Consider the following 25730-nt stretch of genomic DNA (forward strand, 5'->3'; position numbering starts at 1 on the left):
TGAATAAATGTAGGTATATGTATGACTGAAACATTATTCTATACACCAGAAATGACACAACATTGTAAACTGACTATACTTCAATTAAAAAAATCAGTCAATACACTATGATTTGGCAGGAAATGTCACATCCTAGATGAATAAGAAAGAAATATAATTTCTGAATTTCACCAAGCCTATAGAGTCAATCTGTAAGTCATTCAAGATCTAAAGCTTTTTTTAATTGAAATTCACCTTAATTAAGCACATTTTGTGGTTGACAAATAGCACATGATACCACTTATATGTGAAATCTAAAATAATGGCACAAATGAGCTTATTTACAAAACAGAAACAGACTCACAGACACAAAAAACAAACTTACGGTTACCAGAAGGGAAAGGTGGGGGAGGGAATAAGAGGGGAATTTGGGATTGGCAGATGCAAGCTACTAATATAAAGTAAATAAACAACAAGGCTCTACAGTATAGCGCAGGGAACTCTATTATCTTGTAATAACCTATAATGAAAAAGAATGTGTATGTGTATATGTATGTGTATATATATGGCTAAATCTCTATGCTGTACACCAGAAACTAACACAACATTGTAAATCAACTATACTTCAATAAACAAAACAAAAAACCCCAAACATTATTCACAATCAAAGTGCTTGGTATTTTAATAAAAACCACAGTAACAGCCTTACTTCTAGGACTGAAGAAAACTTCCTATAGTAGGTGATATTTAAACTATTCCTATAGGACTATTAGAAATTTACCAGGTGGAAAAACATGGGGAAGGATATTTGAATTAAAATTCATGAAAAATAAAAGGAAATGGTAAGAAGAAGAGTATGAGATGGAGTGAAACTACAAGCAACACGGTGACTTCTCAGATACGGAGTTTAAGTCCAGCTGGAAACTGAGCCTCAAAATATCATCCCTGCTTGGGCTGGTTTTGTACTGTGTCAGCTGAAAGAGGCTGGAGCAGCATTTGCTACAGTTCCACTCTGATGGTTGTGGGTTAAGGCTGACCACAAGAGAAAGGAGCACAGATCTGGAAAGCAGAAGTGAGGAGGAGGAGATGAGGCTCTGCAGTTGAGCTGGGTTGAGAGCTGCTGCTGCAGATCAGATACGCAGCTGCTGATCTGTGTGATCACCTAATTGCCCGGGGCAGCATCAGGTCCGCAGCTCCTGCAGCTCCCACCCTCATGATCTCCTTTAAGACCTCAAGCTCTAAATCAGGCACCAGTGCAAAGTGCTTTGGCCTCTTCTGAAATTCGCCTTTGTTGTTAAAACTTGATGGGGTGAGAAACAACTACAAGTTTCGGTTTCTCCTTGTGAGTTCCTGTTCATCTCTTATCTGCCCCAGCTTTTTTCCACTGCTGACTCCGCTGACCTGCAACAATTTCAGCACCCCCACCACATGCAGAGGAAACAGCTTCTCATAAGCTTCTTCACAGGCTTACCATGTAACAGAAAAGAACAAATCTGACTCCATATTAGATCTGTTCCTTTGGCTTTAATCTTGTTTTCTAGGCTTAGTCTTGCTGGCTCTGCACCCTTTGTAAATGTTGCCTTTAGCCTGAAATATACAGGAGAGCCCATTCTTAAGGCTCTGACCTTTAAGGATGTTAACACTTTTGCACTCATATAAAGATAAATTGTAGAACAGAAAACCACCTTTGTTTTCTTAGAGGTTTTACAGGGACCGCATAACCTGACCCACGTGGACAGCTACAAAAACAAAGAAATCCTACACCAAGAAGTTTGTAACAACCAACCACACCCTCTCCCCTTTTCAGTATAAAAGGAGCCTGAATTCTGACTTGCGGAAGATGGTTCTCCAGGACATTAGTCTGCCAACTTCTCAGTCTGCCTGCTTTCCAAATAAATTTGCTGTTCCTTGCCCCAGTACCTCATCTCCCCATTTACTGGCCTGTCGTGCTGCAAGCAGAATGAGTTTGGACTCAGTAACACCCATATTACTTAAGATCTAGAAAAAAGCCCTTATACCGCACCACTCAATAGTCATTTTGCTTCCCTGGTTGAACACCACGTGATACACAGTGTTTCTATTATTTAAAATTAACAAATGAAGTAACAAACTACAACTTTTCTTTCTGAAGAAGTCACAAAAATCAGGGTGATTTTTGTGTGTGTTTACCAATCTGTGGAGGAAGTAGAGAAGAAAGGCCAGAGCTCATTCTAGTTTGGGAAATAAAGTGCTTGATTATAACTAGAAGGACATCTCCATGAAAAAGACCATTTCCCTCTGAAAACAAAGCAAAGCTCATGTAGAGTAAGGTTGGAAATGCTGTGTTTATTCGGAGGTTGGTTAGTACGAACTGAGACTTCTGCGGTCGGGACTGGCTCTCTTTTCATAGGTGTGTCTCTTCACATGGATAAAATAAAAAATCATGCTATTAAAAATGAGCATACTTGCAGGGATTCCAGGAACCAACTCAATAAAGCAACGAAACATGAGAGTATGGATTAAAACAGCTCTGTGGAGAAAGTCAATAGTCCTCTCACACTTATATGCAGAAGCTAATGACCAAGTGTTGCTTAAAACATGTATCAAGTAAATACCTCTAGGAAGTTATAGGGACACTTAATCCAGCTCCTTTTCATTAATGTAATACAGTACCCACTTTTGAGGATGCTGTATCATGTGATATGTGCCAGATCCTTCTTCCAGATTAAAGGTTATGGTATGTCAACTACTGCAGTAAGATTATTAAAACTATAAAGCATGCCTGTGAAATTCAATCCTGAGAAGCATAAATTTAAATCTCTAATTCTTTCTACCCTACCTGTTTTTCTTTTTTCTCCTTCGAATTGGATTAGAGCTGTTTAATTACAAAGGGAGATGGAATTTTTTCCCCTTCTTTAAATTTTTTTTTTCTTGAACTGAACTTCTAATATGATTCACCTCCAAGGTTTGGTTTTGTCTTACTACATAAGAATTTTTTGTTTCTTGACTATGAAATAAAGGGAAAATTGAACTTATCTGAAAAGAACCCAATTCAACTGACAGTTATGCAAGGACGTATTTACAGACAAATTTCTGAATTGATGTTACATATTCGACACACTAAAGAAAAAATAAGGAATCTACCTCAACTCTTCATCCGTCCCCACACCCCACCATAGTCTGTCAAAGTGTATATAAGGAATCAGAATCAGTAGATACAGTTACCCAACTGTAAATATAATATACTATGTTTGAAGACATTTTACTCTCTGAACTCCACGGTAGTCAATAAATCAAAATTAACTAAAAAGAGTCTTGCTTTTAAAAATACCATATGAGATTGGTCATATGTGGAATCTAAAAAAAGAACGTAAATACAAAACAGAAACAGACTCACAGACATAGAATACAAACTTGTGGTTGCCGAGGGGAAGGGGGAGGGACAGACAGGGAGTTCAAAATTTGTAGATACTGACAGGCATATGTAGAATAAATAAACAAGATAATAGTTTATACACAAGTTATAGTTTATATAACAAGTACCATAGTATATACTGTATAGCACAGGGAAATACATACAAGATCTTGTGGTAGCTCACAGCAAAAAAGAATGTGACAATGAATATATGTATGTTCATGTATAACTGAAAAATTGTGCTCTACACTGGAATTTGACAACATTGTAAAATGACTATAACTCAATACAAAAATGTTTAAAAAACAAAGAAAAAGGAAAGTTGAAACAGCAAAAAAGAAAAAAAAAGAAAAGAAATGACTGAGTACAACTATATATACTGTGTAGTCTAAGGTCAATACAAAATAAAATTATCCTGCATATGAAAAGAATCAGGAAAATGTGACCACTTCTGAAAAGAAAATAAAATCAGTAGATGCCAACACCAAAATGACTCATGTTCAAATGATCAGACAAGGGCTTTAAAACAGCTGTTGTAACTATGTCACATGATGTAAAAGAAAATACATTAAAAGTGAATGAAAAAATACAGAATTACAAAAACATAGAACTATTTAAAAACAACCAAATGATAATTCTAGGATGAAAAATTACAATATTAGAAATAAAGCTTTTTTTACTGGATGAGTTGAGTAATAGAATATAGATGACAGAGGAAAGAGGCAGTGAAACTATCCAATATTATGAACAGAGAGAAGAAAACATTGAAAATGAACAGATTCTCAGGAACCTATGTTAACTATTAAATGGTCTGAAATATGTGTCACTGAAATCCCAGAAGGAGATTAGAACAGGGTAGAAATGAGTATCTGAAGGTTGAAGGATGGAAGGGAGAAAGTTTTCCAAACGTGATAAAAACAGAGTCAAGAAGTTCTTCGAACTCAGACTAAATACAAAGAAGACAATGTCTAAACACATAATGTTTCAATAAGATTCAGTGGAGGTCAGGGGTAAGTGGAATATATTCAATATGAAGAAAGAAAATGCCATTGCAGACTTCTGTATCCAATGAAAATGGTATTCCAAAATGAACGTGAAATAAAAGTATTCCAAGATAAATAAAACTAAGAAAATTCACTATGAAAAGATCTGCACCTAAAGAATGTTAAAAGCTACTTCTCAGTTTGAAGGAAAGTAATACTGGAGGAAAACCCGAGCTTCAAGAACAAAGGAAAAAAGAATGACGTCAGTACAACGGTGGAGCGCGAACCTCTGGACTGTCCTCACCCCCTCAGACACACACATAAAACAACGCATTGACCAAGTCACTCCTGGCGAATAACCAAAACAATCTCAAAAAAGAACAAATTTGGCAGCAGCACACTTCCTAATTTCAAAATATATTATGAAACTACAGTAATTAAACACTATAGTACTGGCATATAGACTAATGGAACAGAACAGAACACCCAGAAACAAGCCCACACGTACAGAACACCCAGAAACAAGCCCACATGTACACAGTTCTTCAACAAGGGTGTCAAGAGTACCCAATGGGGAAAGGAGTCTCTTCAACAAATGGTTTTGGAAAGCTGGATACCCACATACAAAAGTATAAAACTGTACTCTTATCTCAACACCATTCACAACAATCAACTCAAAATACACTCAAGACTTAAACATAAGACCTGAAACTGTGAAACTGTTGGAAAAAAAAATTTATGAAAAGTTTCATGACAGTGGTCATGGCATGATTTCAAGGATATGACACCAACAAAAGCGAAGACAAACAAATAGGACTATAATTATTTGTAAACTATGTATCTGATATGGGGTTAATTTCCAAAATACATAAGGAACTCTCATAACTCAAAAGTTTAAAAAAACTCTTCTGACTGAAACAATGAGCTAAAATAAACAGAGACTAAAAAATAACAGAAAAGATCAATGAAATTAAAAGCTGATTCTTTGAAAAGATAAAGAAAATTGACAAACCTTTAGCCAGACTCATCAAGACTCTTTTCCTTTGGAGAGAGCCCAGATCAACAGAATCAGAAATGAAAAAGAAGTTACAACCAACACCCCAGAAACACAAAGGATCGTAAGAGACTACTTAAAGCAACTATACATCAATAAAATGGCCAACCTAGAAGAAATGAGCACATTCTTAGCAAGGTACAATCTCCCAAGACTGAGCCAGGAAGAAACAGAAAAGGGGAACAGACCAATTACCAGTCCTCAACTTGAACAGTAATTAAAAAAAAAAAAAAAACTCCCAACAAACAAAAGTCTAGGACCAATTTTTTCACAGGTGAATTCTACCAAATATTTACAGAAGAGTTATCACCTATTCTTCTGAAACTATTCTAAAAAACTGCAGAGGAGGGAACACTTCTGAACTCATCTTATGAGGCCACCTCACTCTGATACCAAAATCAGACAAAGATATCATTAAAAAAGAAAATTACAGGCCAGTTATCATTGATGAACATAGATGCAAAAGTCCTCAACAAAAAATAGTAGCAAATCGATTCCAACAATGTATTAGAAGGATCATACACCACGATCAAGTGGGATTTATCCCAGGGATGCAAGGATTTTTCAATATCTGCAAATCAATCAATGTGATACATTAACAAAATGAAGAATAAAAATCATATAATCATCTCATTAGATGTAGAACGCTTTTTGACAAAATTCGACATTTATTTATGATAAAAAAACTCTCCAGAAAATGGGCATAGAGGGAATACATCTCAACATAATAAAGGCCATATGTGAGAAAACCACAGCTAGCATCATATTCAATGGTGAAAAGCTCAAACACTTCCTCTAAGATCAGGAATAAGACAAGGATGTCACTATCACAAATTTTATTCAACATAGTTTTGGAAGTCCCACCACAGCAGAGAAGAAAAAGAAATAAAAGGAATCCACACTGGAAAGGAAGAAGTAAAACAGTCACTATTTGCAAATGATATGATACTATACATTCTAAAGATGCCACCAGAAAACTACTAGAGCTAATCAGTGAATTCGGTATATTTGCAGGACACAAAATTAACATACAGAAATCTGTTGCATTAGTATACACTGACAATGAAAGATCAGAAAGATAAATTTAAGGAAACAATCTCATCTACCATCACATCAAAAAAAAAGAATAAAATACCTAGGAATAAATCTACCTAAGGAGATAAAGGCCTGTACTCCAAAACTGTAAGACACTGAAGGAAGAAACTGAAGATGGCAGAAACAGATGGAAAGATATACCATGTTCTTAGATTGGAAGAATCAATATTGTTAAAATGACCATCCTACCCAAGGCAATCAACAGATTCAATGCAATCCCTATCAAAATATCAAGCACATTGTTCACAAAACTAGAAAACATTTTAAAATTTGTATGGAAACACAAATAGCCAAAACAATCTTGAGAAATAACAGAACTAGAGGAATCATGCGCCCTGATTTCAGACTACACTTCAAAGCTACAGTAATCAAAATAGCATGGCGCTGGCACAAAAACAGATATACAGACCAATGGAACAGGACAGAAGGTCCAGAAATAAACCCATGTACTTATGGTCAATTAATCTACAACAAAGGAGGCAAGAATACACAATAAAGAAAAGACAATCTAGTCTCTTCAATAAGTACTGCTGGGAAAACTGGACAGTGACATGTAAAAGAATGAAATTAAAACATTCTCCAACACCATATGCAAACATTAACTAAAAATGGATTAAAGACCTAAATGTGAGATCAGACACTCTAAAACTCCTAGAGGAAAACATAGGCAGAATACTCTGACATAAATTGCAGCAGTATCTTTTTTGATCTGTCTCCTAAAGGAAATGAAAGCAAAAATAAACACATGGGACCTAATTAAACCTAGAAGGTTCTGCACAGCAAAGGAAACCATGAACAATATGGAAAGACAACCTATGGAATGGGAGAAAATATTTGCAAACCATGCAACGGACAAGGGATTAATTTCCACAAAATACAAAGAGCTCATACAGCTATCAAAAAACCAAACAGTCCCTTCAAAAATGAGGAGTTCTAAACCTAAATTTCTCCAAAGACAACAATGCAGATGGCCAACTGACACATGGAAAGATGGTCAACACCACTTATTAGAGAAATGCAAATCAAAACTACAATGGTGTCACCAGTCAGAATGGCCATCATCAAAAAGTCTACAAATAATAAATGCTGGAGAGGGTGTGCAGAAAAGGGAACCCTCCTACACTACTGGTGGGAATGTAAACTGGTGCAGCCCCTATGGAGACCAGTATGGAGGTTCCTTAAAAAAATAAAAATAATGGAGTTACCATATGATCCAGCAATTCCACTCCTGGGCATATATCTGGAAAAGATGAAAACTCTATAAACTCTAATTTGAAAAGACACATGTACTCCCAATGTTCACAGCAGCACTATTTACAATAGCCAAGACAGGAAAGCAACCTAAATGTCCATTAACAGATGACTGGATAAAGAAGATGTAATGTATAGTGTACACACACACACACACACACACAAATAGAGTATTATTCAGCTATAAAAAATAAAATACCATTTGCAGCAACATGGATGTACCTAGGGATTATCCTACTAAATGAAGTCAGAAAAAGACAAGCATCATGTGATATCAAACTTACACGAGGAATCTAAAAAATGATACAAATGAGCTTCTTTACAAAACAGAAATATACTCACAGACATAAAAAACAAATTTAGGTTACCAAAGGGGAAAGGTGGTGGGAGGGATAAATTAGAAGTTAGAAATTAACAGATACACACTACTGTACATGAAATAGATAAACAAGGACATACTGCATAGCACAGGGAACTATCTTCAATATCTTGTAATAAACTATAATGGAAAGGATTCTGAAAAAGAAAACATACATATATAACACACTGTAAATCAACAATACTTCAATTTTAAAAAAAGACTTAAAAAAATGAGCTAAAGACTTGAATAGACATTTCTCCAAAAAAGACATACAAATGGTCAACAAGTATATAAAAACATGCACAATATCACTAGTCTTCAGGGAAATGTTACTCAAAAATCCACAATGAGATATTTACCTTTTAGGTTGGTTATTATTTAAAAAAAAAAACAAAAAACCCTAAAAACAGTAAGTGTTGGTGAGGATGTGGAGTAATTGGAAACTTTGTATATTGTTGGTTGGAATGCAAAATGGAGCCGCTGCCGTTAAAAACACTGTGGAGGTTCCTAAAAATGTCAAAAATAGAACTACCATACGATCCAGGAAACTTGCTTACGGGTATTTATTCAAAAGAACTGAAACTAGGTTGTCTTAAGGGAGGATGCACTGCGATGTTCACTGTAGCACTATTCACAACAGCCAGGATGTGAAAATAACCTAAATGTCCGGTGACAGACGAATGGGTTGAAGGTAGTATGTCATCTGTACGGAACAGAAAATTATTCAGCCTTGAGAAAGGATATCCTGCAATACGTGACAAATGGATGAGCCCCGAGGAGACTATGCTAAGTGAAATGAGGCTGCCGCCAAAAGTCAAAACCTGCAGGACGCCACGCACAGGAGGCATCTAAAATAGTCAGACTCGTGGAAGAAAATAACAGAATGGTGGTGGCCAGGGGCTGGGGAGAGGGGGAAATGGGAGTTGCTAATCAATATATATACAACTCCACATATGCAAGATGAGTAGATTCTAGTGATCTGCTCTGCAACATTGTATCTATAGATAACAATATACTATTATACACCTAAAATCTGTTAAGAAGATAGCTCTCATGTTAAATATTCTTACCACAATTAAAAAAAAACAAAGAGTTTTAAAAATGGAGAAAATGTGGATAAATATAAAACACTAAAGTTCTCTAAGTATATATTACTATTTAAAACAAAAATTATAATGATGCCTCATGGAGTTTAAAGTGTATATACATGTTGCTCATATGACAAGTAAAACATTAAAATGCAAAAGACAGTAAACTGACTATATGGCATTATGAAATTTTCTGCATTTTACACTGTTAGACTGTGAAAGTTTAAGAATGTATATTGTAATTCCTAAAGAAGTAAAAAAAAAATATGTAACACAAAGTGGTATAGTTAAAAAAAATAGAAATAAAATGAGAAACAAAGGGAAAAACATTTAATCCAAAATTAGGCAGAAAAGGGAAAATAAAAGAACAAAAAGCTAAAGGACAAAAAATTACAGACGTAAATCCAACCAATACATACCAATTACATTAAATGTTAACAATCTTCAAGAAGTACTATTATCAATGCTCCAAGAAAGAAGGGGTTATCACAGTGGATAACAAAGATCCACATATATACTGTCTACAAAAGAGGCAGCTCTAACAAAGATACAGGGAAATTGGAAGATCATCAACAGAGTAAGAAAAACCATGTAAACTGCAAGTATCAGAAGAATGGAATGGCTATCCCAATTATCAGTAAAAATAAACTTCAAGATACAGAATTACCAGACTAAGAAAAAATATTTTCTTAGAATAAAAGCAACATTCAACAGACAAAATTCTAAATGCGTATGAGCCTACTAGAAAGCCTGAAAACACATGAAGCAAAAATGGACAGAATTTAAGGGAAATTTTTAAAATTTCATAATTTTCTTAAAATGCCCTAGAATAGTTACCTCTAGCCACTGCCGCTTCCATATCCTCTCCTCACGCCCATTCTTTCCGAAGCTCACTTACATGCACTTCCTTCTCTACATTGGCCAACTCTTCTTTTGTGCCTCCAAATCTTAGAACTCACCATTTTCTGCTTAGGACACCTTTACTTCTTGGGTAACTCCTGGTTTCACTCCCAATGTCCCCTCCTCAGTGATGCTTTGTTGATTCTATCTTTTCCATCTTTCCTTCTCCCCTTCTGAGCCTGTGCGTGCCTGGACTGGGGTAGGCGGACACTTGACATTTCCCCCGCACCTCCTCTTGTTGCGGAAAAATGTGTTACAGCTCAGTTGTTACAGCAGCCTGGGTCCCAGTAAGAGACCCAGCAGCACTCGGAGAGTTGAAGAACTCAGGTTTATCACACTAGCACGCCCAGAGGAGCTCACTTCAAGCTCCAGACCCTGTCTGTAGGTTTACACAGGCCTTTTATAGGCTGCCAGTTTTACGCTTTGCAACATCATATGCAAATAAAGTACAACAGAAGTTGACCAACCAGGAACAAGCTTTGTAGAAATAGACCAATTAGGAGTGAGCTCCATGCAAATGTACTACAAATGGACCAATCATAAGTTAGGAAAGTGGACCAATCAGAAGTGAGAGTAATAACCAATCAGGAGTGAAAGAAATAACCAATCAGAAGTGAGCTCAGGGAACCAATAGAATTCTAGATGTAAGTTAGCCGCTTTAGAGGCAAAAAGTGAGATAGAGCCTCTGGGCCAGGGAACCAGCCGGTGCTGGGAGGAGAGCAGCGGCCCTGCCTAGGGGTCCTGCCGGTCTTTTTATAGGGCTTCCCGCCTCACTCTAGGCTGCGGGGGACGAAGCGCAGAGGCCTCGCGCTAGCTCTCAGCCCGGTGACTGACATGTGGTGAGCGTTCCGTAAACGTTTTCATATGGAAGAAATAATGAAGGAAAGGAGGCACGTTATTTCTGTTTTTCTTCCGTTTTTTGGGATATCTGAGCATGCTTTCAAAATGGAAAAGTAGGGAAAGAAACAAGTGCAGAAGGAGAAGAGCTCAGTGGCTGGAGGGCACAAAGATATTCTTAGAATTTCTTAGATAAAGAGAAGGTGGTGGTGGTAAAAGAAGGAAAACTGGGAAGTGTGACCCAGATGACTTCCTCTGCATGTGCCTGTGAGCTGGGAGCGTGTCAGGGAAAGGAAGTGGAGTCACAAGCAGCCTGAAGGTTTTACTGTGCTGAGCCTGTTTCTAAGAGCTCATGCATCATTTATTCATTCATTCCACACATTCAAGAGCACACAGAAAATACAAAACCTCTACTATAGTTAGACTGGGTTGCTGGACTGCCCCCATCTGATATAGTCAATGAGAATGGCAGTTAGAATCCCAGACCCCTTGGGATTAGTAAACATACTGGTTTCATGTAGTTGGAACCACACGTTCTTCTGCTGTGCCTTGTGTGGTGTGAGTGGGAGAGGAGGGACAGAGTAAGTAAAAGCATCTTCATCTCAGGCTGAGATGAAACTGGCCTATTTTAATCTAGCTCTGATACAGCTGTGAAGTCTTGGAACTGCGGGACGTGGGAAAGGCTCTTGACGAGGCACACCACAGATGTGCACTCATACCGCGGGCTGCCTTCTTTTTATCAGTCATGGGTAAACATATAGGCTATCAACAACTGAAAAACACGCAGAAATTTGTTCTGTATTGTGCACTAAAAAATAAACAACTGGTTCCACAGTCTTGGGATCACCTTGGGTTCAATGAAGTATGTATTATCAACTGAGAAGAGAAATCTCAAGCATCTGGTCAGCCCTCTGGACATTCAAAAGGCTAACACTTTGAAAGGGAAAAGGAAACACTTTGTCTAGCAGCTCCAAGAGCTCTTGAGGCAATAGTCTGAAATTGTATCAACAGGAAGAAAATACATGAATTTAGTTTGCCCTAAAACAAAATGCCACAAATTGAATTTAAAATATTATTTGAAAAAAATCACAGAAAAATCTGATGAACCTCTTCTAGGATAGTAATGATAAAACTTTCATCACATGGTTATCACTTTTGAATCTTTGAAGAAGTATTTCTAAAGTTATATTTACAAAAGCAACATTACTTTTTATACTGACCTGCCAAAAATGTACAGCATTTGAAATAGTGGTATTTACAATGTTCATCTCTTTCATTGATAAAACCATACCAAGAGGAAAAACAGTGCAATTCTCAGGTCATTCTTTAATTAATTAGTAATTATTATGAATATTATATACAAAACATCATGCTAAACATGCCTATCAGCAGACTCCACTCATTAATTCATATATATATATTTACCATTTGCTGAATCCTTCCTATATGCCCAGTATTACTTAAATCTAAGTGCTGGGGATAGTTCCATGGGTAAAACAAATACTTCTGCCTTCACTGGACTTGTATTTTAATGGATGCTAATCAGGAATTAGCATGAATTCTATTTGTATGTAAGATACATATAATTATCTACTATTCATCATCGATGCTGTAAGTTCTTCTACTGAAGATGGCTACCAAAAAAAATCTAGCCTGTTACTCCCTGAACTAGTATTACTATGAACCATTCCTGCCAAAACAGTCATTGTTTTCCTGGCACAGTGGAAGTCGGAACCATCAACTTCAACAACATCAACAATAAAAAAAAGACAACAGATTTAACCAGTGACAGAGAGCACTTGTTCTACTTTCACAAAGAATCTAGGTAAGAAATTCTGGGTAGCTGTCTAGTTTGCCTAGAGTCAGAAATTTATATTTCGTGAAATTAATTTACTTTGAAAGGTCAAAAACTCCCAAATAAAATATTCTAAACCACTGCAAAATAAACTTCCCCATAAATAGTTGTCGCCAATGTTCTTTATTTTTTCTGTATATATTTATGCACATGGATGTACCAGCTTCAAATAAAACGTTCATCTCTCTTTATATAATATACACACAAATATTATGTACATACATAAATGAATATATGTAAGTATATGGAATGTATGCACCAGGTAAATAGTCATGCATACACTGACATCTTACATCATTACGACCTGCTTGAAGAAATTACTTTCCCTGCTATTTCCTCATTTCTTCCATATGGCTCTTCCGGTTGAGAGAGGCAGGAAAGACTCAAGGAAAATAAAAAATCTCTGTGCCTCCAAATGGTTAAGTTTTTCCCAGCTCTCCATCATGTAGTGACAACTACATCATAAAACATTCAAGCTTTCCCTCTCAGTCCTCATTAATGCTGGGGTGCCTGGCCTCACAGTGTGGACCAGGCACCCACTCCACACTCACCCACAGATTTGACGGCACCATGAGAAATATTTGCTCTTACAAATGCATCAATCTCACAGGGGTGCCCCGTATACATATGCTTTAAAAGTATCAAATCCAAGAATGGACAAGCAGGTCAAACATATGTCCTCAGGGAGTGGTCAGGGAAGAGAGAATCCTATGTACCTTGTGTCTCCTCGAGCCAGGAGTCATCTGATTTGGCACAGAAAAGGCAAGGACCAACTCAGACCACGCCCAAAGAGCACAAAATGAAAAAATAGTATTTTTCTAATTCTAATGAAAAAATACTAGTGACAGAATAGGGGCATGCTGAGACTTAATCAAAAACATAATCAAAAACACTAAAAAGAAGATCGCTTCCTTGCTATGTGAATCAGTGTTATTTATTGCCATGTCCCAGCGGAAGCCATTTCATGTATCACTGCCCAGACTGCACCACGTTCTGGTCATTCTCCTCTGGCACCTCATTCCCCTTTCCTGCCAACTTCTTAAGAAACAGTGCTACTAGAAGAAAGCCATGATGTCCTGCCACTCAGTGAAGATTCGAGAGACAGAGTCAGAATGAATTAAATCCCAGCTACAGCACATGACCTGCGTGACCCTGAGCAGGTCATTTGGACTCTCCATGCCTCAGTTTCCTCATCTGTAAAATGCAGCAATAGCAGGGGCTACCTATGGTTTTCATGTGAAGATTAAATGAATCAGTGCATAATACAGTGCTTTCCTCAAATTAACCTCCACATATTTGTTTGTTTGTTTTTATGGGGAGAGGTAATTAGGTTTATTTATTTATCTATTTTTTAATGGAGGTACTGGGGATTGAACCCAGGACCTCGTGCATGCTAAGCATGCGCTCTACCCCTGAGGTCTACCCCCCTAACCTCCACATAATTATTGATTCTATTTCAAAGGAGAGAATGTGAAACACTTCACATACAACATGTTTTGAATCACAAATTTTAAAACTATAAGACCACACATTTTTTCAATATGTTCCTAGGAAGTATTTCAAGAAGCCTAGACTCATGTAAATTCAATGCACCCGTATCAAATATCCTCAGAGTACACTCAGGCAGCCAGCCTAGATGCGCACGTTGACAAGCACTGTGCGTGTATTATATACTCACACGTACAATTCCCTATTACTCACATTCTCATAGAGAGCTTGAAGGGTCTCCAGGTCAACCACAGAATTGTCCAAGTTCACAACAGCTGTGCAAAAAAAGACAAAAGAAAGAATATAAATTGCCATAAGCCAGCTGTGAAAAGGTGTTTGACCATCTTGAACTCTTACGTAAATGACAGGCCAGCAAGAAACAAGCACCACTTGGAGGGTTGGAGTACTCAGATTTATTATGCCGGTCGGCTCACAGGGGCTTCTGCTCCGAAGCTCTGAGCACCTCCAAGACGTGTGCATGGGGTTTTATAGGGTTAATTACAAGTAAGGGGCTATTAGCCAATAAGGCTCGAACAGCAAAACCAGGGAATCAGTACACTGGGGCTTATCTAGTAGGAACAGATCACGTTACTGACACTTGTTGAGCCTGGATTTACGAGTTAGCTTGTTAGCCCAGTAAATTGACACTAAACTTCAGATTTACGAGAGCCCAGTAGAACTTAGATCAGTAAACTGTCACTTATTACACTTAGATTTATGAGTTCTCTTGTTGGCCCAGCCCGGCTTTTTTTTCTCAGACAACAGTAACCGTCTGCAGACTGGTGTTCATGGCCACACAGGCAGAGGGAGTGGGGCTCTGCCTTCAGTGCACACACTTGTCCCACTGCCAAGACCAAGGTCAGGCATTTCAATGGGGCATGTGTCAAGTGTTAAAGCTTTCACTTGCTCCACAAATACAAAATCCCATGAATAGGGCCCAAAGGTCAAAGGGAAATGATAGCCTGTCTCTTTCATGACTCACCTGAATGAATTTGAAAAATCTGTTTAACACCAGAGAAATGGGCAAATCACTCGTGTTATTGCCACATCCTGGTTTTACACTAAAGCACATTATCTGCCAATTTATCTAAAGAATTTTGAAGAAAGTTAAATCTAATCATTCAGCTGAGAGACTTAAAGTGGAAATAACAGATGCATTTCCTGTTGTGACTTTAAATTGTTATAATCAAAGGATAATTCTTTGATTGTGGTATTGAGAGTAGCAGAGATGAATGCTTAAAAATCCCTCCTTAATATACAAAGTGCCCACGCTTACACAAGGAAGAAGTGGAATGGATAATCAAAAACTGGGAATATGTTCTTAAATGCATCTTGCAGCCTGGGAGACACTGAATTTTGGAGTCCGTGTGGTTTTATTACTTAGTTTAGGCGTAGGTTACCCAAAAGCACTCTGCAGTAGCTAGGTACAGATTAGCCAGAATGACGTGAGTTTGCCCTGATCAAACGCGTGCTAAGGAGTCAGTGAAGCTGTTGCGGGATTAAAGATTTCTGGGAGGAAAATCAGAGCGGCTGGTCATAAACTGGTTAAGTGTATTTGGATAACTGAGGTATTTTATACTGTCTTTTTTCTCAAAGCTTAAAGTACATGAGACATTTTCTAGTTGACTGGCAAAAACCCAAGAAAGAATTAAGAAAGCCAAATCTGAAACTGAAGCACAGGAGGGGTGAGAAATCTAACTAAAATAACTTAGCATTTCTATTTGGAGCCAGAAACGGAGCCCAGGTTCACCAAAAAAATACCATCCCAACTAGAATGTAATACTTCTAGCCTAATAATATTCTGCTTTCTCAATCTCCAAAAAAATTAGGTCTCAAATATAAATCTAAGAATCTGAGATTTACAATCAAATACTTTAACTCTTTAGACCATGTAAGGCAAACACATCACAGCTGTTTAATGTTTCAAAGTAGTAAAAGCACAGCCCAGCTAAGCCTGGCTGTATTCCAAAAGCTAATTCAAGGGGATTTAACAAATGATTTTCACTAGACATAATATGGCTAAAAATAATGTAACAAAATACATAAAACCCAAAAAAGATAGCAACTTCACATATGGAGTTATCATTTTTAGACTACAAATCTTCACATTTGTGCAGAGCCTAGCCCTTATGGAAACTCCTACAGTGAATCCAAAGTTCTCTGATGTTGGAATTCATTAGCTAATAATCCAGTATTTCTGTATTTCTCAGATGATATACTGAGAGACTGACAGGAAAAGTATGAGGGAAATGCTAGTGAGACAGGATGGACGGGGGCAGGACACAGCCATTCAAGGAAGGCCACACAATTAACATCAAAATGGTGAAAGATTCCACCCCCAGGAGGCCTTGAGGCTCAAGATGATGGGAGATTTAACTTCTAGTAGACCTTGAGCTTCATTATACGCTCATTGTAATATATTGCCACGGTGAATAACACGCCCACAGGCACCTTGGGAGTCCGGAGGCTAGCCACAAAAAGTCAGAGTGGGAAATGGCCAACTTCCTGGGAATCCCAGCCCCTTCCCCAGGCTACTTAGACTGGTCCTTTGACTTATTAGCATATGAAGCCACCAAGCCTGTAAGAACCAGCAACACGGAGCCTCGGGGCCCGCCCCTCTCTCTCCCTCTTCAGAGATGGCCAACACTCTGTCTATGGAATGTGTGCCTACTTTTAATCTCAGCACCCGACCCCCACACCTTGTGGCCTTTCTCCTGCCTTTCAATGTATCTCTCTGAATAAATCTACCTTCACTCAACTGTGGCTTGCTCTTGAAATTTTTCCTGCACGAAGCCAAGGACCCACACTTGGCGGGGCACGTCCCAGGGGCTCAACTGAAGCCTGGGACATGGCCCTTCTCACGCCCCACATCTATTTTCCTGCATCACTAGAAGTCAACTTAGAGAAAGGTCTCATTTTCAGAACAAGGAAAAGAAACACAAAAAAATCATTCATACTCAAGTCAAAACTCATAAAATATACTATTACCTTTTGACTTTATCTATTATTTTAAAAAATATTATTTCAAAACATATTATTTCTACAAGTTTTCCCTACATGAAACTTCACTTGTATATATATTGAGTTTTCTCATATTTTATCTCATGCAATGTCATGTGCCAAAGAATATCTTAATAAATGTCATATGGCCCTAAGCAAGTCCTCAAAGTCCTAACCCATGTGTGAATGAAAGACAGTGCCTGCCATATCAGTGACAAAGGATGCTGCAGCTATCAAGCTATCTCATTGTAACTGCCCCGATTGTACCTCTATCAAGACGTCAGTCACTGCAGCTCAGCTCCCCCTCCCTGAGCTGCCCCCTTAGGGGACAGGAAGGGACGCACAGGACACTGGCCCTAGGTGGTTAAGGTGCACATCAAAGGAATGGTTTCAGTGAGCCCAGGCTTTTGCAACTTTCCATACAAAGAAAAGTGCTAAATTCCTTAACTTGAGATATCTGATTTTCTTTCATTAACATTAACCTTTTGAAGTTCCAATTACCCATCTTTGTTGCAAAAACTATATATCTTGGCTCCTCCTTTGCCTCTGCAGAGCAGTCTCTTAGACTTATCTGAGAGGTTGCCTCCTGGCTTGAAGCCCTCAGAAAGTCCACCAAATAAAACACAATTCTCAATTTATAGGTTGTGCCTTTTTTTTTTTTTCAGTTGACAGTTTTGGCAACCAAATATGAAGGGACTCAGAGCAGACTTCTCCCCTTTGCCTGGACTCTCCGAGATTGGGAGCCTTGGTATTGGCAGAGGCCTCTTGGGCCCATTTGCATCCTGGGAGAGTCCAGGCGAATTTGGTGAGTCTCTCCTGGTTTTTGGATCTCCCGTTATGTGTTGACCATCCTAAGTGTTATTCAGTGGTGTTAAAACTCCTCTCTGGAGGAGTAGGTTACCCTTTAAACTTGGTTTCAAGAAGGTTATCCTCAGTGAAAGGCACTGGGAAGATTCTGCGCAGGTTAGACACTGAGTGGTTTCATCCTCAGTCGAAAGACTGGGAAGACTTTGAACACTGAGTAGGGCTGAACTGGGTAACTAGGGGGAAGACTGGCCTGTTGTTTTTCCTTGAATTGGTACCGTAATAGAATTTGTCAAATACTGGGGTGTGTGTATCTTTTCAAACTAGAGTTCCCTCTGGATATATATCCAGAAGTGGGATTGAGCACTATATACAATAGCCAAGATGTGAAGCAACCTAAATGTCCTCAGACAGATGACTGCATAAGGAAAATGTGGTGTAGGTATACAATGGAATACTACTCAGTCATAAAAAAGAATAAAATAATGCCATTTGCAGCAACATGGATGGACCTGGAGATCATCATTCTAAGTGAAGTAAGCCAGAAAGAGAAAGAAAAATAACACATGATATCACTCATATGTGGAATCTAAAAAAAAAAAGAAAAAGGACACTATAAACTCATCCACAAAACAGAAACAGACTCACAGACATAGTAAACAATCTTATGGTTACTGGGGAACAGCAGTTGGGAAGGGATAAATTTGGGAGTTTGAGATTTACAAATGTTGGCCACTATGTATAAAAATAGATTTTAAAAAGTTTCTTCTTTATAACACAGGGAACTATGTTCAATAACTTGTAATAACCTTTCATGAAAACGAATATATGTATGTATATGCAAGACTGGGATACTGTGCTGTACACCAGAATTTGACACGTTGTAACTGAGGGTACTTCAGTTTAAAAATAAAAAATAAAAAGAGAGCGCTTGTTGAAATAAGACTGAAATCTTATGAGAGCTTTTCAGTTCCAAAGACAGGATTCTCCTCCTGGCCGGCAGTGGCTTTTCCAGGCGACTGAGAAACCTGCAGCTGTGGTGGAGACAAAGACCTCATGCCGTGCAGCTGTCCCTGCAGGGAAACCCACTCATTAATTAAAGCTCCCTCTGCCGGGACGTGACTCGGAGCTGGCTATTCCGTGATCTGAGCAGCCATGGCGGTCTTATTCCACCAGAGGGAGAAACCGAGACACGTAAGAGGGAGCTGAGTCGATGGGAAAACCTAGAGGCGCTAAGCCCTCAGGCGGCACACTGGCCCACCACGCTGTCGTCACTAGTGCTTTTACTGTGACAAACTGGCCTTAGACTGGGAATAAAGCTTTCAAAACAAACAAAAGGAACAACAGACTGCCAGCCTCCAACTAATGCCCCAGCCAGGTTTACGTATGTACAAAACTTACAAGTACATAATTGGGAATTAAAGAAAATCTCCCCCTGAAAATACTAAGAGGGGGCCCTCTGATGGTGTACACTGTTAAGTTAGAAAAGCTGGCTTGATAAAAATGTCTTTTCTGACTTCTGACCTTTCAGAAACAAAAGCCCTTCTAGGGGGAACCTGCATTTCTCTTCCTGTGTCTTAGAAACGTAAATGCTCCATCCAGTCGTTGTGTACGTGTGTGTGTCCTCAAACTGGGTCTCTGCCGTCCAAAAGGCTCCAGGATGGGGTGCACTGGGCAGCCTAGTGAACAGATCAGGATTCTGCGCAGTCCTCCCTCTGACTGCACCAGCTCTCAGGCTTTTTGCCATCGTGAGCTTCCTTGAGTCAGCCTGTGCAATGAAGGCCTTTACTTCCTGGGAGTAACCTTTCTGGGTCTCATTTGGGAGGCATCCTCCCCACTCCCCCGTGGGAAAGCCTCTTGCATCTTAATGGTCTGAATCACTATGAATGTGTATCTCATTAATAACCAGATGATGGATTCTTTGGAGAAACTTCTAAATTGGTAACATTTTAGAGAGCTCTCATTATAAACAGCTGTTTTATTGTACCTATTAAAAATCAAATCAAACGGTGGAAAAAAATATATATATATCTCATGGTTAACCTGAGAACTCCCTTAGTTTAAAACAAACAAAAAAAAGCAGTTTGGGAAGATTTATCTGTGTTCTCCTCTTCCCCTCAGTGGGCCTTACAGATGCTAATAAAAACATCAGAGTAATTAATGTTAATTAGGCTGACTAACAGGCAAAAAAAGAAAAAAAAGAAAGAAAGAAAAGAAAGAAAACACTGTAGGGAAAGTCTAGCGACCTTTTCCCAACAAGGCAGAAAGTTTAAGGGGAACTATCCCAAATGGATAAAGAAATCTTTGGATGGTTATTTAAAATGGGATAAATAAGTGGACACTTATGGGATTTAAACAAAAGGTTTTGATACTACACTACCTAAGGTTAAATGGGCTGAAGGGACCCCCTACTGGTCCCCAATAGTAAAAGCCCAAACAAGTCCACTCTATTTACCCCAGGTTAAAAAATATATATATATTTAAAGGGCTGAAAAAAGTTACACTGCCGACCAACAATTACTTGGGGCAACAGTTAGGCCAATTAACCAAGTTTACAGACTGACGAAGGGCCTGAGTCCCTTGGCTAAACCCCTCTCTGGGGACCCCAGAGCCTTTCATGTAGACAAGCTTCTAGGATTCCTCCTGTAAGATCAAAATTTGTTGACCGAATTCCAATGAAAACTAAAATTAAAGATATAAAAGTTGACAGGATTGAGATGAAGATCATAAACGCTGGTATATTAAATGGGCTTTATATAAGATGGTTACATTTGTTTTGCTTAACTATATTATGAGATAAACATGTTTCACTGGGGAATGCTTCCCCTGCTTGGTAAGACAGGAGGGAAGGGGACAGGGCACAACCATGAAAAGGATGGCACAACTGGAGACAGGACAGAAACTGGCTAAAACCCACCTAGGCCCAAGGTGGTGGAAGATGCCACTCCCAATAGACCTTGAGCCTTATTGTACGCGCATCGTAATATATTAGCGTGCTAAATGGCACACCCACAGGTGCCATGACAGCTCCAAGGCTGACCCTCAAAAGATCAAAAAGGGGGCAGCGGCCCAATTCCTGAAAACCCCAGCTTCTCCCCCAAGATACCTGGAATAATCCCCCAACTTGTCAGCATATGAAAGTACTGGGCTCGTAACAACCGCCCACACCTCGCCGCCTCTGCCTCGTGCCTTCTGAAATGGCCTGCGCTCTGTCTATGCACTGTGTATCCACTGCGCTTTAATCACCCACACGTCTCCCCCTCTTGCCTTCTGGGATGGCCTGCATTCCGCCTACACAATGTGTATCTCCCAGGCAGCTCTCACTTTCTAAGATGACCCCATCTCCTGGGGCCCCTCTTTGTCCCAGGGTCCCACACTTTGTCTATGTCTGGAGTATGTAACTCTCTAATAAACTTGCTCTCATACTTTACTATGGTTCACTCGTGAATTCTTTCTTATGTGAAGCCAAGGACCCTCATTTTCCTGCAACACCTTTTCTGGTGACCACAGAAGGACCAGGAATGGGCCTCAAAGGGCATGATCTCGATCCATCTCTCGGGCTACAGCTCCTCTCTTTGGAGGGTGGCTGGAACGTCTACTGAGATGTGTAGATTCAAGTGGCCCCTTAGGGGGCGGCTGATGCCACCAAGGGGATCTGGCAGAGACCAGCTCTCTAGCCATGAAGGAGCCCATTGAGCCCAAGGCGTTTCTCCCTCGATCTTTCTCAGTCTGCCCTGTCACTCCATCTCTTTGGGTGCAAGAAGATCCAGGGAGACAACAGCCCAGACATCCAAATTAAGACCACGTGGCACGTAACCGGCAACCTGACTGGGTGAGGTTCCCCTCGTGACTCCTGAGCCTAACTGCTCCTCCCTACTTGTTCTTAGTCTCAGTTCGGTTCCAGGACAGGGGCCCAAACTGGGAGGTTCCGGGAGTCCTCCTCTAAATCCGTGGCCCAGCCCTCCCCGAGTGCTCCTGGGGCTTACGGCCTCACTGCACCCCTGAGCAGGAGTCACGGGGGTACCTCCCTCACCAGGTTCACGGTCATGGACTTCCCTCATGGAGGATGCGGACTTCATCAACCCTGAGGCAGAGGCAGTGGTGAAGCACCTTTCTCTATGGTCTGGGAAGCGCTGTGGCTTCACACCTTTCCTTTCACCCTGAATTTCTCTTATTTTCTCCTCTGTCTTGACTTCTAGGACTGTTTATCTATCTTTGAGCCTCATTATCACAGCCTTGAGACACTCTAGCCCTACCCTTTGGCTCTATTTGTGTCCCTTTTTCGTTCACAGAAAGCACTTAGTTAACACAGGGCCTAGGTCTCCTCCCTCCCTCTCTGAAGGATTTAGGCCCTGGGACTCCGGCCATGTTTCTCCTGCTGATTCTTGCTCCTCTCCTCGACTGATCCAAGGGGGCCGCCTCAGGCTCATTGACGCGAGAGCCACCCATCCTCCCTGTGTGGGTGCCTTTGTAATAAATGCTGCACTCTCCTTCACCACAACCCTGGGTCAGCAGATTGGCTTTACTGCACACAGGTGAGTGGACCCAAGTTTGGTTTGGTAACGTCTCTACTGAGCCTTCAAAGAGAAGCCGTGACAGGTAAGCTTAAAGAAAAAAAGACACTAAAAGCCACATATTTGTGTTAGTGGTTCCATAAATTCATGAAGGCAGCGATATCTAAGGAAGCAAAAGCCAGACACCAGCACAGGTGACAACACCTGCTGCACACAGTACTATAAGCATAACCATCGTGTGACAATGTGGGAACCTGGGGCTGAGCCCTAACGAGAAAAACATGGTATTTCTAGGGGTAGAAGTGTCCTCTTCCTCTTCACATCTACAATCTGTGGTGGATACAAATGGTCAGTTTTTACTCATTCAAGAGTTTATTGTACTGTCTTAATTGTACTGCCAGGAGATAAAAAAAGAAAAAAGAAAGAAAAAAAAACACTTTGGTGGAAATGCCCAGGATTATTACCTTTAAATTTTTATTTGAAACCCAGTAAAGCATAGAAACTTCTGCTAAGTGCATGCCATTGTGCAGTTTGATGACAACAGAGTCAAGAGTCACAGACAACATCCCTTTATAAGGAAATACTGATGCACTGATCCCTGTCTGAAAATCTCCTCCCCTAGGAGACACTTTAAAGACTGTCAGAATGCCTTACTTAATAAAAATTTCCTAAAGATGGAGTCCAGCGACTTAAAAATTCTGTTGGCTTTGCTTGGCTTAACATATCCAACAAGTTATTAAAATTCACATTTCTGATTGAGAGGAAGACACTTGGAACCATCTTCATCTGAACATTTCACACTTGATAATGAAACCAAGCTGGACATTTTGGGGCCCTTCTGAGAACAAAAGCCTTTCCATGTCCCCTGTTTGTTGTTTGTAGGAGAAAGGCTTCAGCCTCCTAGACACTCCCCGCGTTACTCATTAGAGGAGGGAGGGAACAAAGGAAGGGCAGTCAAGAAACAATTGTGCAGTGTGCAGCTATGGGGCAGGGTCCTGGTTCCTCCAAAGGGGAAATAACATACCAATCTGATACCTCTCTCTGGGTTCTTCTAAGGAACTAAGGCCTCCACTCGGTGGGAGATGGTAACTTCAGGCTGAGCACAAGCACATGGACCCTAGACTCCCTGGAACCGGAAGGCTGAATATTGAGATTCCTGGAACATCACCCTGTTACCTCACCACCAACCAATCTGAGGAAGGTCACACACCCTGCAGAATTCTCCCAAAATTCTGCCTATAAAAACTTTTTCCAAAAACCATCTGGGGGTTTGGGCTTCTGGGGCATGAGCTGCCCGTTCTCCTTGCTGGGCCCTGCAATAAGCCTTTCTCTGCTCCAAACGCCCACATTTCGGTTTGTTTGGCCTCACTGTGCGTTGGGCACATGAATTTGGGTTAGACAACAAGACAACAGGGAACACTAACTACACTTGCATTCTTTACACATCCTACCACCAAACTTGCATGAGCTCCTGATCATATGCACACAGACACAAGCACACCCAGCAGTGGGAAACTTGCCAGGAGACACAGTGCTACATGTTTTTAACATACATGCGAAACACAAGTTCCTGAATGGTATTTCAAGCAATTCTGGATTATCTAAAGAATACAAAACATTTATATGCGTCTTCAAAGAAAACAGCGTATCTTCTTGAAAACATTTTCATTAATTCATTGAACAAATATTCAGAGCTCCAAGTCTGGGCCGGACACTCTTCTCAGCCCCGGGGATATGGTAATAAACCTGTCAGATACACGTTCCTGCCCTTGAAGAGTTTACACTTTATTAGCAGACAATTAAAATGCTGTTTGCCCTAGAAAGAACGAACACTGCAGTTTCATAACGTCCTATAATTTACAAACTGTATTCACTAATACTGTCTTCTCTTTCTAGGCATCTTAACCCGGTGGCAGACAATGAAGTGTCAGAGGTCTATAGCTCCTGAACCTAGGCTACATAAAGAAAGGCTTTCCTGTTGGAAACAACGAATCTTATACCCAGTTCACCCCTGGTACACCTCAAGCACGCTTGCTTCTACAAGGTCAACCGCCCCGGTTTCTCTGATTAAGTCAGTGGGTGTCACACACCCATGGGCCTTGTTTGCAAGAGCTGCACAAGGCAAACTTCCAGAGAGCAAATGCTTTCATTCGAGTCAGTATGTCACCTTCTTACATGGGCCGGGGAAGAAAGTGGATATCAAGACCATTCTTTCTGAATCAAATCTTTGAACGCAAACAGGACTGCCATTGTAGGCTGTGCAATCCAGCCACACTGTAATTCACTTCTGTCTCTGGAGAGGTGCATTGACTGGACCATGCTGGTATGACTCAGGGTTTATCTCAACTACTGAGGTAAGACTTACTTGACTTTGGCAGGTGACAAAATCAAGGGTAAGGAATAAAGAAGGAAGAAAAAAGACTGGTCCATTCCAGATAGTGTTTATTTTAAGCATAGTGTATAAATGAGCAAATAGTTACAAACAACGTGCTGCACTTTGTGTAAAACCCACTGTCTGCTGAGTGGTTTCCATAAACCAGCACTGCAAGATTCTGCCACATTTTTGTTTGTTTCTTACTTTCAAGGGGGACAGAGTCCATTTCAATGTGTCTGAATGTGTCTGTGTAGGAAAATGATTGCTAGTGACTAAAATACTTTGCCAAAGCACTTAAATATTCAGTCTCAGCTGACATCCTGATCCTCGTTGTTCAAGAAGAAGCAACTTCCTGTTCCTAAATTTCCCAGAGATGATCACATCTGCTTCCATTTCCCTCTTCCCAGCCGAGGAGAGGGCAGTGTAAGTGTATTACCCTCACCTGGCAGGTGATCACGCAGAGAACTCGTCCTGTCTTCCAGAATCTCTTTTTGGCACAGAATGAAAGCGTTAAAGGTTGAAACTAAAAGTTATCTCCCCAGACTGCATCGTGTGCCTACACTTTAAGCTTTTCACTCAGTGTTCTGAAATTACTGCTCACAAGTATCTCAGATGCTAGGAAAACACATCATCGCTTGTGACACCAAGGCCTTTCAGCAGTGCAGACGATGGGAATGTTTCATCCCAGAGATTATGACTGAATCAAGGACAGCTAACTGCTCGTTCACCCTGCTTCCCCGCAGCGAGGCCAGG

General features: G+C 40.0%; 1 protein-coding gene across 1 annotated transcript in view; it reads right to left on the reverse strand.

The window, feature by feature from the left end:
• Positions 1–25730, reverse strand: part of FMN2 (formin 2) — a 281809-nt gene that overhangs the window by 103488 nt on the left and 152591 nt on the right. Inside the window, exon 6 of the mRNA XM_072970983.1 lies at positions 14499–14560. Within this exon, the coding sequence (XP_072827084.1) occupies positions 14499–14560 (62 nt within the window). The remainder of the gene's footprint in view (positions 1–14498; positions 14561–25730) is intronic.

The sequence above is a fragment of the Vicugna pacos genome, chromosome 11 (genome assembly GCF_048564905.1).
Source record: "Vicugna pacos chromosome 11, VicPac4, whole genome shotgun sequence".
In the NCBI taxonomy this organism is placed as follows: Eukaryota; Metazoa; Chordata; class Mammalia; order Artiodactyla; family Camelidae; genus Vicugna; species Vicugna pacos.